Source organism: Pteropus vampyrus, unplaced genomic scaffold (assembly GCF_000151845.1).
Source record: "Pteropus vampyrus isolate Shadow unplaced genomic scaffold, Pvam_2.0 Scaffold193, whole genome shotgun sequence".
Classification (NCBI taxonomy): domain Eukaryota; kingdom Metazoa; phylum Chordata; class Mammalia; order Chiroptera; family Pteropodidae; genus Pteropus; species Pteropus vampyrus.
The window spans coordinates 1,120,096-1,136,964 of record NW_011888974.1 but is presented as its reverse complement, the minus strand read 5'-3'; the positions used below and the strand labels follow the sequence as shown (position 1 = coordinate 1,136,964).

The 16,869-nt window shown below is 55.2% G+C and overlaps 1 protein-coding gene across 4 annotated transcripts; it reads right to left on the bottom strand.

The window, feature by feature from the left end:
• Positions 1-78: 78 nt before the first annotated feature.
• Positions 79-16,856, bottom strand: STX1A (syntaxin 1A). 4 transcript variants are annotated; one of them, XM_011371520.2, is made up of 10 exons: positions 16,774-16,856; positions 8,691-8,768; positions 8,232-8,331; positions 5,604-5,678; positions 4,772-4,845; positions 4,566-4,674; positions 4,396-4,469; positions 3,480-3,617; positions 1,795-1,905; positions 79-487 (listed from the first exon to the last, which is right to left on the bottom strand). In XM_011371520.2, the coding sequence occupies exons 1-10, from the start codon at positions 16,801-16,803 to the stop codon at positions 263-265; spliced, it is 1,014 nt and encodes a 337-aa protein (XP_011369822.1). In that variant the 5' UTR covers positions 16,804-16,856; the 3' UTR covers positions 79-262. The 4 variants fall into 4 exon arrangements, 3 of the variants coding, with proteins under 3 accessions (XP_011369822.1, XP_011369823.1, XP_011369824.1); XR_002783154.1 differs by having other exon boundaries at positions 317-1,477; positions 1,795-1,987; XM_011371521.2 differs by having other exon boundaries at positions 317-1,477.
• Between the last annotated feature and the right edge of the window lie 13 nt (positions 16,857-16,869).

Sequence of the window (16,869 nt, the reverse complement as noted above, 5' to 3'; positions counted from 1 at the left end):
CTTCCCCTTAGTGCTAAACACATTCACCCTCAAGTTCTAAGGCCATGACATTGTAAGAAACTTAGAACGGAGGCATAGTACAGATACAAATGTTTAATCTACATAAAAATTTCACAAAATGGGCAGCTGGTTGTACCGAGACCTTTGGTGAAGGGGTCAAGGAGGGAAAGGAAGTCGCTGTTAAAGGCATTACGGACAGTGGTCACAGTCACTGGGCAGGAGCAAAGCTGAGGGAAGGTGGGCTTGGACATGGCCCCATCCCCTATCGCATGCACTTGCATGCACACTCCTTGCCTATCAACAAGGAAGAGGGGTCTTGAAATGGTGATACATTTGACTTGAGAAGCCCCAGGATGGTGGGGAGGGAGGTACTCCCTCCCTGGCTGGCTGCTGAATACTGCATCCAAGACACCTGACACTCGTGGCACATCAATGTGAAACAGCAAGGGCAGGATGTGATTGCAGGCCTGAAGTGGCATCTGACTTGCTGGAGCACAAGAGAGCAGGGACCAAACATGCAACACAATGGCTTGAGGACCCCACTAAGGCCTGCTGGGGAGAATGGCTGGCCCAGGCTGCAGGCTTGACCTGACTGGGGCCTGCTCTGCCTCCGTAGCTCCAAGGGTGGCTGAAGACCAGGTACTAGTCAGCCTCTCTTCCAGAATGTTAACCTGGAGTCAGGCACAGCCCAAAGGGATTGCTCCTGGGACTGTAGGAATGTGGGAAGGGAGGTTGAGGCAGCTGAAGACCTGTTGGACTCCGTCCCTAGGTAGGGGAGGGAGCCTGGTCTTGACATGGCCAGGAGCCACTTGGCCACGGTACCCTGAGCCTCCCTGGCAGTGATCAGCTATTAGAGGCTTAGAGCTGGGCTGTCTCTCAGGGCTATCCTTCCCCTAACCTGAAAAGCAGCACCATGTGGCCAGCTGGTCCCTACCCCTCAGGGGGCTGGGCTTAGGGGGACAGCTGGAGAGAACAGGGCAGATGGGTGGGTCAATAGGAGGCAAAGTTGGAGTACAAAGAGCCTTGATTCCCAGAGAGGGGGTAGACCACAGGTCAAGAGTGGAATTACTGAAAGCAGGGGAAGGGAAGCATGGCTATCTTGGGCAGCCCTGCTTGGGAAGGGTGAGGTGGCCAGGGCCCTGGTTTGTCCCTTGCTGACCCATCCTCATCCTGCTGGCTTTTTCCCAGCCTAGCTCCCCTGTCTCTTCTGTACAGACGCACACTGTTACAAAGATCATGCACACAATGGCTCAGGGCAGGGTGGGTATGGAGGTTCCCATGGCAGTGAAAGGAGCATTATGGAGTGAGAAGGTGGGGGCTCCAAGCCAGAGGATGGCAGCAGCCAAGGGGGCCTCCTCAGGGTGGACCATCCAGAGTGGAGTGGCAGGTAAGGTGATTTCTATCCAAAAATGCCTCCAAAGATGGAGGCAATGACAATGCCCAGGATCACACAGCAGATGATGATCATGATCTTCTTCTGCACCAGAGAAGCAGGAAAGAAAGGCCTCAGTGTGGGAGTGGCTGGAGCTGGGAGGGAGACTGGGCCTCTGGGCAGAGCTTTGAGGGGCTTGGGCTGTTGGAGAGGGGGCTGGAGAGGGGGGTGCCGAATGGGAAGGGAAGGTGATGGCCTGAAACTGGTTTGGGGGGGTTGTTATAATGAGGCACTGAAGGCCTGGGAGACTTGGGTGAGGCTGTGCTCAGCACAGAGGTGGGACAGAGGCAGAGTGGGGAGAGATCTGTAACCACTCAGGTGGGTGGGGTGGGGTAAGTTTGGGTAGAGTTAGGGATTCTTACCCGGCGTGCCTTGCTTTGGTACTTGACTGCCTTCTTGGTGTCAGACACAGCCCTCTCCACATAGTCCACTGAGTGCTCCACATTGTACTCGATCCTGTCAATCATTTCCCCCTGCAGAGCCAGGGGTGCCCGAGTTCCAGATGGCCCCGCTTAGGGTCAGGATGAGCTTTGGGAAGGACTTCGGGAAAGCATCCTGAGGTCAGAACAAAGTGGGGTGTGAGGAGGATGGGGTACAGTTTCTCATCTATGCCAGGCATTCTGGGCAGCTCCCGCCTCACCCCCATAGAGCAGCCATCTTGGGAGGGAACTGGCCATGCAGTCTCAGCCAAGGGTGTGGGGATCATGCAGAGAATGCTCAGCTGGGACCCTGACCATTGGTGCCAGACAGAAGACAGTGCTGGGCAGATGAAGGCAGGGACAGATGAAGGAGTGGGCTAGAGTCGGCCATAGCTCATAGGTGACCATGGTGAGCCCCTCATTCCATCCTCCTCAGGCATGATGGTTCTGTCCAGCTCTCTTCTGTCTTCGACCTTAAGACCCTCCCTGCCCAGCTCCACAGCACTCTTGGGCACTGCAGTCTGGTCCCATGCAGCCTGCAGAGGCCACTCCGACCATGACACTGCCCAAGACTCCCAGCAGTGGCATGCTGACAACTGACAGCTCTAAGTTCATTGCTCCCGTGGGTGTCCATGTCACCATAGTCTTTCACTCGATAGCAGCAATGGCCTTTTCATGGCCTCTGTGCTTCCCAACTCGGGTCATGCCACTCTTATACTTCAGACCCTCCAATCTAGAAAAGACTCCAGGTGCCTAATACCTGCCAAGGCCCCAGTCTACCTCATCTCCAACTGCCTCTCCTTTCTCCACCATCAGCATAGACCTCCTTTCTCCTCCTCAAATAAGGACCATGATATTGTTGGTCCCTCTGCCTGGGCCAACTCTTCACTTTTCCCCTGAGACGTTTCCAGAGCTCAAACACCACTCCCTCAGGCCTTCCCTAAATATTCCATCCAAAGTGGCCGCCTCAGTGACTATCACAGTAGTACTCCAAGTATGGCTCTTAGACTAGGAGCATCAGCATCACCCTTGAGCATGTTAGAAATGCTAATTCATGGGCTCCCACCCCAACCTACTAATCTCTGGGAATGGGGATCCGAACAGGGAAATTTACAAGAAAACAAGTCCTCCAAGTGATTCTTGGGCACTTTCAAGTTTGAGAACTGCCGCTCTATCACAATGCCACCTTCTAATATCTCCTGAGCACCTTGCACAACACAACTGGAGAATATTCCAGTTGTCTTTACTTATGTTGCCCTTTCACCCAACAGACATTAGCTCCAGGAAGCAGGCCTTTAACTGTCCTGGTCACTGCTATACTTCCAGCTCCTAGGAAATGACCAACCACAGTGCCCACATGACAAGACAGCTGTGGATGAGTCAGGACAAGGTGGGTTGGGCCATGCAGGGCCTGAGTCCTGGAGGGCCAAGCAAAGCCATGCATTGCCTAGAGAGGGTCCTTCAAGGTGGGTGAGTCCCTGGGGGCAGTTTTAACAGGTGGTTAATTACCTGAAGACTCGGTCCCTCCCAGGTAGGGCAGCATGTCGGGCAGAAATGGTTGGGGTTAGTGCAGCCCTGGGTGTTGCTGTGGGCTGGTGGTGGGGAGCAGTAGGGCCCTGGGCACTCACCTGGCTCTCCACAAGCATGGCCATGTCCATGAACATGTCGTGCAGTTCACGGATGCTGTTCTCCAGCTTGATGATCTCACTGTGCCGCGTCTCAATTTCGCTCAGGGCCTGCTTCGAGATACTGGAGTCCATGATGATCTAGGAGATGGGAGCAGTGGGCTGGGACCCAGGCGCCTCGAGGGGCCGGGGGTGGGGACCAGGACAGCAAGAGGCCAAATGCGAACACAGCTGGCATGGGCAGTGGCCTGAGTAGAATGTTCCTCCTCAGCCACAGCCCTCCCTCCACTTTCTGTTCGGCTCTTACTAGCTATTACCTAACTTCTCTGAGACTCGATTTCCTACCTATAACACTGCCTACCTGTACTTGGTAACTGCTGAGTAGTACTTATTACCAGCATTGTACAGAACCCAAGAGACTGCCCAGTGGATCCAGGCCTTGAACTGCCTTTCTCCCATCCCTTCTCCTCCTGTTCTTCCTGCACTGAATGTAGCTGCTTGTCCCCTCTCTCCTCCTGGAACTCATGTCCTTAAACTGCCTCCCCACTTGTGTACCATCTACTTCAGGAAGTCCCTTGCATGACAGAGCACAGAGCTTCACTTGAATGTAGGGACAGCCAAGGGCACTGTGTCCTCCAGGAGGGGAAAAAGGTCCTGAGGATGGTGGGAGGAGGCCCTAGCCAGTGGAAATGGGTAGGGGTAGCAAGGAAGTGGACCCAACTGGGAGAAACCAGGAGACCTTTGCCACTAACATTTATATGACCTCGACCTGGTCTCTCTCCCTCTTTGGGATCTGGCCTTCTCTAAAACCTGCTTCACTAGGAAGCTGTGTCCAAAACGGTCCAGATCAAGCATTTAGCTCATACACTAGGGTCATGGTATGAGGGCACCCTGTGGGAGGGGTGGTGTCCACACTCACTCCAGAGGCAAAGATGGCCGGGTTCCCACTCTCCAGCATGTCTTCCAGCTCCTCACTGGTTGTGGTCCTGCCAGCTGCAAGCAGGGGTCACACTGAGCACAGCCCTCCCCAGGGAGTTCAGCAGGGGCCTGGCTCTGACCCTCAGCCCCACCTCCACCCCCTCAGCTTACTGATCTCCAGCTGCCTCTGGATGCGGCCCTTGCAGCGCTCCCGATAGTCAGACTGTGTCGCGTTGTACTCAGACATGACCTCCACAAACTTCCGGGACAGCGTAGAGTGCTGGGGATCCGAGATAGGGGTGCAGGTGTCAGGCCCAGCCCCACAGGGTCCCAGAGCCTCAGACACCAGCTGCCTGCCCCAGAGTCCCAGCCCACACCTGCGTCTTCCGGATCCTTAGGTCAGCAGATGAGCGATTCAGGCCTTCTTCCTGCTCAATGCTTTGCTCGATGCCTAGGGGAATAGATGGCTGCTAAGCCATAATCTGCCTCCATTCACCACTGACCCCCAACCCACACACCCAGGATCTGGCTCAGGACCCTCCCACTAGGGGACTTGTGTGGCCTGTGAGGTCACACCAGAAACAGCAAGAGGGAAAGCCAGGCACTGATGGAAGAGGGGCAACAAGGGCTTTTCCAAGCATGATGCATGTATAGGTGTGTGCACATACGCACACCTACTTGTGAGGCCTCGGGCACACACCAAGCTGTGTGCATGTGAGCATGTGCTATATGCTAGGCCTGGTGGCTCAAGCCCACCTGGTCTCTCTCCTGCTCAGAAAGGCTGTATACTCAACAAGGTGCCATGCCCTGAGTGGTGAGGGCCAGGGGCTGCAACATGTGGGGCAAGTGGCTCCTAGGTCTGCATTCTGGATGTGTATGTCTCTGCTCACAAAGCACATGCGGGTTTCTGTCTGGGACCGAGCAGTTCTGGCCACTCCTCTAACCCTCTTTAGGTAAAGTGGGGGACAGTGCCCAGAGTAGAGCACTCCCCAAGATGAAGCCTCAGGCATCTGTCCCAAGGCCCAGCCCAAAGCCTGGCACAAATAGGCCTGCCAAGTAGCTGCTGAGTGAATGGCAAATGATGGCAGTCTCATAAAGGAAAGCAAGATCCAATGTACCCCCTCAGAGCTGGTGAAACCCCGTGAGCTACATGGAGGAAGCAGGCCTCTGGTGCCTCCCACTCTAGACAAGACTAGAGCCCAGACTCACTCTTCAACTTGGAGCGCACTTTGTTTGCTGTCTTCTTTATGTCAGACATGAGCTCCTCCAGCTCCTCCTTCGTCTCTGGGGAAGCAGAAGGGTAGGGGTTGATACCCTGGATTCCCCAATGCTGATATTGAGGCCCATTGATGGGGTGCTCTGGGAAGACCCTGCGTCGTGGGTCTCCCTTCTTCCCTGGCTAAGGCTCTGCCTGCCCCTCCAATCCTGGGCCAGGGCCATACCAGCTGCAGCTTCACACCCTCTTGTATCGCCTTCCAAGGAGCCTCCCTTTTTCTTTCACTGGCTTCCCCACCCCCTGCAGATAACAGATGGGTCTAAATTTAAGGCAGAAATAATTGTAGAGCAGCTGGTGATGCTAGAGTTGGCACTGGGGAGCATTTACTTGATACTTGCTTGAGTCGAAGGTGGGGGGTGCAGGCTCACCTAGCATTACCTGGTGGTAAGCATCCAGCCAGTGGGCTGACAGGGCCAGGGGCCATGGAGACGGAAGCCAGTCTCCACGTCAAGCACCCTGGGTGGGGCAGACCTTTATCTACTCACAAAGCCCTTTTCCCCAGGTGCTGAGCTCAGTGGATGCCAACTACTAAGTGCCCAGTGGGTGGATGAGGGCAGGAGGCACCTGGCCTGAGTGAGAGCTGATAGAGAAGAGCTTCAAAGAGGTGGGCCCCCTGGAGTACAGCTGGCCCTGGAGGTAGCAGGCAGCTGGGCCTATGAGAGGGTGAAGCTGGACCTTGTTCCAACTAGAACTATCTCCCTGAAGCTTGCAGAGGCTATGGGGGTGCTTAGCTTGCCCCATTCCCTGTGCGGGGTTACCTGGCAAAGTGGAGCAATATGGCTGTTTCCCTCTGGGGTGCTTGGTGGAGCAATGGGCCCCAGCCTCAGGGCAGCCCCCAGGACTCCACCCTCTGGAGAAAACACAACTGAGCTCCTGGCTGCAACCTTTCTCATCTGCCCTCTGCTTGCCTCCAGTGCTGGGGCTGCTTCTGTAGGGGACTGGGGAGGGGTGTTTACAGTAGACGATCAGGTGGGGCCACTCCCAAGTGAGGTGGAGTGGAGGGCTTCAAGGGGTGGAGGAGAATGCCTCACTTGTATGAACAAAGGAAAACTTGGTTACCAGCTGCTCTGACGTCTCACCCTTTTTAGTTCAGACTCAAAATAGCCCAGCCGGATGGCAGCCCCCAGAGGAGGCAGAGCAAGCCTCAGCCCAGGAAAGCCCCCCACTTACTGCCATCTTTCCCTGTGATTCCTCCTTAACTCTGCTCATCTCTGCCCTAGAAGCGTTACCTTTACTCAGCCCACACCAGTGAGCTCCTGACTGCTCCGCTCACAGGTGGCAATTCTGAACTGGTCACTACTGACTATATGACATGGGGAGAAGTGCTGAAGGTGGCACAAAGAAGCTAAGGGGAGAAGCTAGGCAGCTCTGCTGCCCCATGCCACCCCACCTTCCAGCAGGTAAGAGGCTCTTTATAGTTCCTGCCCTGCAGTCACCTTCCTTCTCACCAGGAGTTACCCACTGAGGACACACACTGACCCAGATATAGATGGGCACACAGACAAACCATGTCACGTGTTGCCATTCCAGACAAGCCTCTGGGAAGAGGAGTGAAGCATGATGACTGCACTGGATGTATGCCCCGCTTGGGGTGGTCCCCTTCTTTCTACCCCTTCCTCGGACAGTTACTCTGGCTCCCAGCTGACTCATTTTGCCTTATAAGAGCCTGGCTCTGAGCGGTTGGTGTGGCATTGGCCTCGGGTTCAAACACACTTTGGGGGTGTGAAGAGATTTTTTCCTGGATGCTTGAGGATGCCTATGGGCCTGGGAGTGAGGGGCCATAGACAGGGAGGTAGTGCTAGAGATGATACTGAAAGGAAGTCCTAGGTGCTGTGGGTGGCAGGCTGTGAGCTCCGGGCCCTGTCACTGCCTCCCTGGGGCTGAGGGTAAGCCCCCTCCAAGGGAGGGGACCTCGGGCCTGCATGTTGTCAGTGTGACACATAACACCTCAGCAGGAATTGTGACAGCCAGGTCAGGGAGACCTGCCTGGGGACAGAGTGGAATGTAGACACCCACAGGCTCCTTGTGCAGATGGAGCCCTGAGAATGTCCGGCTCCGGGGAACCAGTGGCCAGGTGTCAGGGCTGCCAGCTCTTTCCAGAAGCTCTGCCTGCTTGGACGGCTTGCCCTCCTACATCACTGATGCCTGAGAGCTGCCATCTGCTCCCCAGGAAGCCGAGGAAAGGGAGGGCCTGGGCTGAGAGACCTCCTATTCATCAGAGGCAGCTCCCTCCCAGAACCCTAGGGCTCTAGCTAGCCCAGTGGCCTTAGAAAAAAGCCAGCTTACCAGGGGAAGGAGGGCAGGCTGACCCTGCCCAGGCCTCAGGAGGGCTACCCTTCCCATCATGCTTTCAGAAGATGTGGGTCCAGAGGGTGATACTGGGCATTGAACCCCACCACCCTGGGCCTAGGGCAGCTGTGTTTCCTAAGGTTCCCATGGAGCCTTCTCCAACCTGGCCAGGCCCAGGTGCCCCTCAGCCAACAGCAATGAAAGGTGCCACTCTCAGGCAGCAGCACCTTCCTGGAGGCCTTGAAACGTGCCCCTCACACCTACATACTCACTCTCATCAGGGTTGGGGGAGGCCAGGATGGCACTGTGCTTCCGCTTCACCTCCTCCACATTCTCCGAGATCTTGTCAATGAAGCTGCGGATTTCCTCCACCTGTAGACCGAAGTAGGATGGTCAGGAGAAAATCCAGGGACAGGGCTTCCTGGGCCCATGGCTTGCTCAGAGTGGCACCAGAGGTCAGGCTTTGGGCTAGGCTGGGCCAAGTGGTAATGGTGGGAGTGGCTGCTCCAAGTTCATTCTAGACTGCGGTGGTGAGAAGTGGGCCAGTCCAATCCCACACTTTGTTCCCCTTTGATCTGCAGTCTATCCAACCTCAAAATAGGTTAATTGGTGCCCAAGGGCTGCTGAGCCAGGCACAGGTGTGTAAGAACCCTGAGCCTGGCTCAGAAGTGAGACATGGTCACCCAAGGCCTGCCAGTGTATGGGGAGAGATGAAGTGTGCTGGCTCCCACCTGTTCAAAGAACTCATCCATGAAGCGGTCTCGGTCCACAGTAACAGTGACATCATCATCATCATCGCTGTCCTTGGCCTGCAGAGGTATGCACACATGAGCGGACCTGTGGTAGGACCACTGAGTCCCACAGGACCTGAGACCCCAAACTGCCTAGCATCCATATATAGCAGGCTCGCAGGCTGCAGCTCCAGGGCCCTGACCATTCCCTCTGTCTTTTTGGCAGGAATAAGGCCTGGCTGTGCCCTCAGCTCCCAGCCACAGTGAGACCTGGAAGATCCCTGGTGACCCAGCATAAGGAGAGAGGCCTTGCCTTTTAAGTTGGTAATGGGGCTTAGTCTCCATCTCCATCCAGGGACTCTTTTCTCTGCCCAGCTGCCTGCCCCTTCCCCCAAAGGACCGTGGTCTTCCTTGTACCTCCTCCACTCTAGGGTGCCACCTGGGAGGCCCTGCCACTGGCTGGGCAAGAAAACCTCAGGGCTTGGTCCCCTGGCCAATGAACCCAATTCACAGACCTTGCCTGAGATAGGCCATCTGGAGGCCAAGATCGTGTCCCCTCTAGGCCAGGAGTTCCCAAGCTCCCTTTCTTGGAAGGGCCCCACAGCATCCCAGACAAGCTGAGAGAGACTGCCTGTGCAGGGCTCTGCCAGGTGCCGGCTTTGCCCACTCCGCCTTCTCAGGAACCTCTCTCCTGGTCAGTCTTGACATAGGACATTGACTCCCTTTCTTTTCTGGCCCAGAGCTGGGCCCAGTAGGCACAAGAGGCCAGTCATGTTGCCACTTGGCTTGGAGCCTGCCTAGGCCTCAGCCACAGGTATAGGCCATACAAAAGCCACCTGCATCATGGAGTGGGGGTAATTATACCTCTGACTTCCCTGCATGCTGGCCATGTTCATTACTGTCCACCCAACACCTTGACTCAGCCAGGGTCAGCCCACTTTGCTGGCAAGGTCAGCGTCCCTCTCCAGAGTTAAAGCCAGGGCAGGACCATCACCCCTTAGACTGGAGTTCTTAGGTTCAGTCACACTTCTTCATTTCTCAATGCCCTATGGGGAGAAGGCACTAGCTGGCTGGGCACTGGCTCTCATCTCCATGCTCTTTCACATCAAGGACCAGGATGGAGGCAGGTGGAGGTTGAGGTGATGGGAAAGCTGAGGGACTAACATAGACACTGACTGGCTGAGGGACTTATCTGTGGGTGTGTTTGCTCTACAAAATGGGGACAGTGAACATCTGGCTACAGGGAGGGCTGAGGAAGGGTGGGGAAGCATAGCATGTTCTTTAAAGGGCTGTGCCCCTAGGGCTCTAGGGAGTCCCACCACTCCACCAAAGTAGGGTTTGGCTAGAAACTTTATGGAGATGGCTCTGAGGGGCCCCTCTCATCAAGAGATCGCACCTCCTCCCCCAGCAGCTAAAATAAATGCTGGTTCCCACAAGTGCCTGTGGCTGCTACCAGGTGGTACCCCTTCCACCACCAAGCCCACCTATAGACACAGGGAATCTAGAGCCATTCCCACACTTTTAGACCATGCCTAGGAACTGAGGAGCACTCCCTAGGGAAACTGAGGCAGAGTGCAGCCTGGAGGAGCCCAGTTCCCCTTCCTTGGCAGCCTGACAGGTTGGCAAGTGCCCCAGGAGCTCCTGCCATTCAGCGCCCTGCCCTTTCTGTCCTTCTGGTGCTCAGAAACAGGAGTGGGCTTGCAGGAGGAGGTGGCGAATTTTCCAGCTCCCTTCCCAGAAAGAACAGTGATCAGCTAGGGCCAAAGACAAGGGCACCTGAATCACCAGAGACGAGAGTCATTGCAAGAGACCCTTGGGATCTGAGTTGGTGACCTTCTTTGGGCCTCAGCTTGCCCATCTGTAAAACAAGGTCATATCTTATCCAGGTGTCCAGCCAGCTCTGACCTGCTACCTTCACAGCCACCCCAGAGGACTGAAGGCTGGACTCGGGTAGTTCTTCTAACAAAAGGTTGACATGAGAGATGCCCATGTCCTCCTCCTGGCTCTCCATCTATGAAGGTAGAGCTAAAGAAAAGGACACCTGGGGCCAGGGTCTGACTGGGGCACCCAAGTTGGGGCACTCAGAATGGCCTCAAAGCCAATTAGAGGGTTTAGGGCCTAACCTCACCGCTTTGGTCAAACTATCATGCCTCCATGCAAAACCTTCAGGGGATGCTCCAAGGGAACCCTTTCTTACCAAGTTCTACTTCTTCCGTCTTCGGACTTTTCACCCCACCCTCCTCTTTACCTCTCCGCCCCAGCCTGAAATCTGATCCTGGCACACCCCACCTTTAATGGGCTCCCTGCCCCTACGATCCATCTACTGTCCTCTCTGCTTTCCCCATGCAGTTCCTTTTGCCCGAGATGCTGATTCCATAACACTGATAACGCTCTTCATCCTTAGATGCCACTTCCTTCTGGAAGCCTTCCCCAGCTCCTTGGGGCAAGGCTTCTGGAAGGAGGCTTCCTCTCACACCCTATTCACATCCCTACTGGATCCACAGCCACAGACTCTCAGGCCCTAAGGTGTCACCTTAGCCACAGCTTCCAGCCTCAGTTTGCATGCTTCTTGTGATGGTGAGCTCACTAGCTTTCCCAGGCAGCTCTGCCATCTCAGGCAGCCCCCCATTGTTGGAAAATCATTCCCTTTCCTGTAGTTTGGCCCCAGGCCATAAAGAACCTGTTGATGCTCTCTCCCCTGGGCTGGCTTTGCCAGAGATCTGAAGTTAGCATACACATCCTCCCTGGATTTTTCTCAAATTGACCATTCCATCCCCTTCAGATCCTTCCTGGGTCCCTTAAATTGTAGTGCCTACCCCAGACTTGTTCAGTTTGGCCTGTCTTCCCCTGTAGTACAGGATACAAACTAAATCTGCTGCTGACTGTGGTCTGAGTGGTGCCAAAGAGCTGACCCATCCCCTCCTTCTTTCTACATATTCTGCCTCTTTAATGCAGCCAGAGATCACATAAGGGATCCTATAGCACTTCCTGCCAAGGAAAACCCTAAGTCCTTTTCCACGAGATGGTTAAATTCTGGGTCAAGTGAAGGAACTTTTTTGTTTCATTTCTGATCCTTGTTCTAGTTTGTTAAAAGCTGATAGCTCATGACTCTACTGTCTCCTGCATCCTCATCCACAGCTAGACCAGAGTCCTGTGGCACCTTTCTAGAGATGTCCTCCAGATTAACTCAGACCCCTCATCAGTTCTCATTGGACACTGAATAAATGACATGAATGTAGGATGCCAGCCTCCCTACCTCCCATGCCCGCAACCCAGACACACTCCTGACCAAAAAGGAACTTGGAACTAGTGTCTTTCTAATATCCTGGGCTGGCCAGGTTGGACACCGTGCACATGCACAAAGTGGGTACCCCAATACCTGCTGAATGATTAGGGCCCCTTGGGAATCCACCAACCCTCTCTGAGTGGCAGTCACATCTCTGAAAGGAGAGATGGAGGGACTGGAGTTGGGGACTTGGGAGGCTTCCAAATGGAGGTGGCAGCTGGAGCCATGGGACAATTATAAGCTTGAAGGTTCAAACGTTTTTCTGGATCAACCCACCCAGACACCATTTGGGCACCTGGCCTGCCACCTGGCCAAAACTAGGCTCCACCTCTTTCTCCTGAAACCCCTCCCCTGAACTCCCCTGCTCAGACCCCCTCATCCCCAAGGGCCCCTCAAGTCAGAAGCCAGAAGGCATCTTCCTCTCCCTCTCACATCCAACCAACATCTGATTTGTCCTGGTGTTTTCTGTTCATCCTTCAGTGGTTCTCAAGCCTGGTCTAGCAACGGCATCCCTTGGGAGGATATGAAGAAAACAGCTCCCAGGGTCCTACCCCAGAGAAATCAAACCAGAATTTATGGGGGTGGAGGTGGTGAGGCTAAGTTAATAACCTCCTAGGATTGAGACCTGCTGGTCTGGTGTCACTCCTCTCTGACCGGCTGGCTGTCTCAGCTCCAGCTTCACCACCTCTGGCCTGAGCAACCATGAATAAAGGCCAAGAGACGTGGGAAAGGGTGCTGTCCCCACAACAGCAACCTTCAGTAACAGAAGATCCTGCTAGAACCAGCTAGAACCACTAGCACAAAGCCCTAAGCTTCCCCTAGTGGAAGCCAGGCAGCCCTGGTGGTCTCTCCTAGCAGAGGCTCTAGGATTCCAGGATAACTTCCTGGAAACAAGAGTTTGATTCCTCCAAGAGGCTCAGAGGCCAGGCAGCCTCCAGGCCTGTCCCCAGGGATGGCAGCAGGCCAGCCAGCAGGGTTGATTCATTTCTGCTGAGCAGGAATTGCTGTTGTCTGCCTTATGGGCTATTTTTTTCCCTTCTTTTTAATGACTAATCAAAGTCAATATCACTAGAGAGGCCCAGAGCTGAGTCAGGGGTGTGTGAGAGGCCAAGTGGGTCTCCAGGAAAGAGGGCTCTCCAGTATGATCCCTTCACCTTCTCACCATCCTTTGTACTCCCTCCTCCAACAAATTCCTGCTCTGAACAAGGTCTGCCTCTTAGCAGAGCCCCAGAGCAGCTCCGGGTGGCAACTTCAGGTAGTGAAAAAGGGCTGAGCTCTGCCCCTAGATGTTATGTGACCTTGGATAAACCCCTAGCACTTTCTGGACCTGTTTTCCAACTTGTAAGCTAAGCGGTTTAACTAGGTAGTCCTTGAAGACTATTCCGGCTGCACCTCAGATGAAAATGTGCCCAAATCCATTGTTCCTTCTGGGAAGAAGTAACTGGAAAGAGGGAGGGAGGCAGATGCCACCCTAAGCCTATTCTTACACCCCTGTTTCTTTTACTCTGCAAGGCAGATCCTGCTGGCTCCATTGTACAGATGAAATGAGCATAGAGAGAAGGCACGAACCTGCCTGGTGTTGCCCCAGGACCTCCAGTCTCTTCCCAGCAGTGAGGAAAAAAAAAAAAAAAAAAAAAAGGGGGAACTGGTGGGCAAAGGGGAGAACTGCCCTGGCTGCCCCAGTAGACTGGGCTCTGCTCTAGACCAGGTGTTAGGACCACTCACCATTCTCTCTTGGTTGGACATTCCCACTTCTCTGCTTTTGCTCACCCTGGTCCCTCCTTTTGGACTACCTCTCTCCTTCCTTTCAAATCAAACTCCTCTTGGGCCATCTCAAGTCCTCTTCTTCCAGGAAGACCTTTTCCAGGATCTGCCCACCATGACTATCCCTCCTCTCTCTGTCCTCTGGCTCCTGCAGCAGGTCTCATGTGTCCCACACAGCCTAGCATGTATATAAACACTGTTCTGGGCCCAGGAAGGGTTGGGATGGGTCCAAGAATTTTTCAGAAAAAGAAAAAAAGAAAAAAAAAAGCAACAACAAGAAAACCAGGGAGGCCTGGTTTCCCTCTGAATTGGGAGAAATAGGCAACTGCATGCCAGCAGGGCTGCCTGGAATACCTTGCCCCTAAAGTCTTCTACTTGTGTGACTCTGGGCTAGTGTTTGCCCCTCTTAGGCCTTTGATTGCCCTTCTGATCTTTGAGGGCTGCCTATAAGGCGGGGGCCCCCATGCTGGCCCCAACTCTCTGGGCAGGACGGAGCTAGAGAAGGCCGGAGGCCTGGGCCTGGCCTGCAGAGTGCTAAGCAAACGTGCCAGCTCCTTCCCCAAGTGTGACTTTTATAAATAAGCTCCCTTCCCTGCATTCCTTCCAAATGTGGTGGCGTTGGGTGAGGAAGGAGGAGGAAGGAAGAAGAGGGGGAAGGAGGGAAGGGTGGGGGTGATGCAAGTTACTGTCTTAAGCATCACCTCTGTCCATCCCAGCCAGTACTGGACTCTTGGTTCCTGGGGTTCTGGTCTGAAACTTCTGATCCTTGGAGGTTCCAGGTATCCTCCAAATATGGAGTCAGAGTCAGGAGTCCTATGACCACCCTTCCTGTCCTGAGAATCTGGGTTCTAGGTTTTCCTATTTCTACTTTATAGATGGGAATTTGAGGCCCAGAGGGAAACTTATGGGAATGGCTAACTGTTCCTCCTCCCTAGTGTGGGTTCTTGTCACCACTCTATCCTACCCCCAAGGCTACTAGAAACACCTAATGGGCAGGACCACCAAAAATGAGGACAGCAGCTTTAATGGGCTCTGAATGCCTGAGGGGTGGCGTCTAGAGAGGAAGCCTCAGTTGATTCAGAGAAACCAGGCCTTACCATCTAAGGGCCCAACTTGGTTAGTATGTGGGGAGGGAGGCAGGGTGGGGGTGGGGGAGGCGGAGTAGGGGCGGGGGCGACAGTCATAGAGACACACACCAGAGCAACAGACCCGGTTTCAAGTTCCCTACAACCCAAGCTTTCCTAGGGGTTCCCCAGTCCCAGCCAGGCCTAAGTCTGCCTCTCTTTGGACCAGGGAAAGCCCCTTTCTACCATCCCTCTTGATCTACCAGGCAAGCTACTTGCTCTTTGGTGCCTCAGTTTCCCCTTCAGCAGAGGGGATGAAGGAGGTTGAGCCAGAGGGCCTGTCAGATGTAGAGGACTGTGTTCTCTCTGACCACTGGTTCCCACATATAATCTCATCTGACCCAGGAGATACCCAAACATCAGCAAACGCACCACATGGCCATTCACTGCAAAGATAACACTCTTTATGACTCAACAGAGCACAGGAAACTTGAGGGCAACCGCAAGGACTGGCAGGGAAATATTTAGACACTACATACGACATGAGGGACCATCTTCTTCCTTTGAAACCTCCTGAGGTTTACTCTGGGGGCTGGGCACTCAGCCAGAAAAAAGACAGGTCTGATGGTAAGGTAGGGGCTGGCAGCCAGAGCAAGGGAGAAATGGAGGCAGGAGGACACAGGTCCCAAGCCCAGGCCACCTGGGGAAAAAGACTGGTATAATGGAGGAGACCCAGGCACAAATACAGGGAGGCTCTGGGCAATGAATATCAAAAGCTCAAAGGATACTTGAAATTTTCCATGTGAGGGGACCTAGGTCTCTAGCTCCAAGCTGGACAACAGGGGTACGGTTCTGGGGAGCCACTGGGATCTCCCAGAGATCAGCAGACAGGGCCTGCCAACAGGGTGGTCAGCCAGGGGATCAGAAGAAACTCAACCTGGTCTAGAGTCCCAATGGGCCCCCTCCCCACAGGTAGGCTTAATTTCCTTCACTGCCCCACCGCAGGCTCCAGACTTGCCATCCCTAAGAGCAGAGGTGTGAACCTCGGACTGAATAGCAGAGGCCAGGGGAGTGGGCGGGGCTGTGCATGAGGAGCAGGCGGCAGGGGTCTCAGCCAGGGCTGGGAGAGAGTGGACTGTGATTCAGAACCTTAGCGCATCCTCCTACTCCCTCCAAACCCCGCCCCAGGAGCCACGCCCCGGGGGCCTCCGAGACACAGGTGGAAAAATAGGTTCTGGTCCGAATCGGACCAGAGAACACTGGAAGGGTCTGGAAACGCCGCCCCAGGCTTCCCCGAAGCCAGGAAGATGGACCGGGGGGCGGGTCTGACCCCTCCCGCACCCGGGCGGGCAGCGGCTCCCAATCGTGACAGGGTGGGGAGCCACAGGTGATGGGAGCTACAGGTGATGGGAGGTGATGGGGGCGGCGGGGCGCCGCGTGAGCCAGCGCCCACCGGAGGAGACCGGCCCCACCCGACCGCACGGTTCCCGCAGCGCTCCCCGCAGAGGAGCTCTGGGTAGGGGATCGCCCCCGGCCCCTTCCCACCGCGGTCCCCGCCGTCTGTCTATACCAGAGCGGGGAAAGGAGGGTCGGTGATTTGGCACGGTGTGGGAACAGAGACCGGACCTGCTTCGCGGACGGGGAGAGGTTAGGCTTCCGTCCTGCCATCGATATCCGATTGATACCCCTCCAACCCCCAAAACAAGGGAGCGACAAAAAGTTTATCCAGGACCCCTGACTCCAGACGCCAGCACACGGGCCAAAGGGTCCGAGCTCACGCCAGCCCGTGACCCCGAAGAGTCCGAAGGGTGGGACCCGTTGGAAGGTTGGGGTCTCCGGCTCCACCCCATCCCCTCCCGCCCCGGCTGGGCACGGAGGGTCTACTGCTTGGGTGACTGCCGGAGCCGGACGGGGAGTGGCCCGCGCGCTGAGCGAGCGGAGAGCGGCGGCACGCAGGGGCCGGACTCACCGTGCGGAGCTCCTGGGTTCGGTCCTTCATGCTCTCGGGAGTGGCCGCGGCGCCGGCTGCAGCCTCGTGAGCCCCGCATGCGCGGCGGCCGCCCCG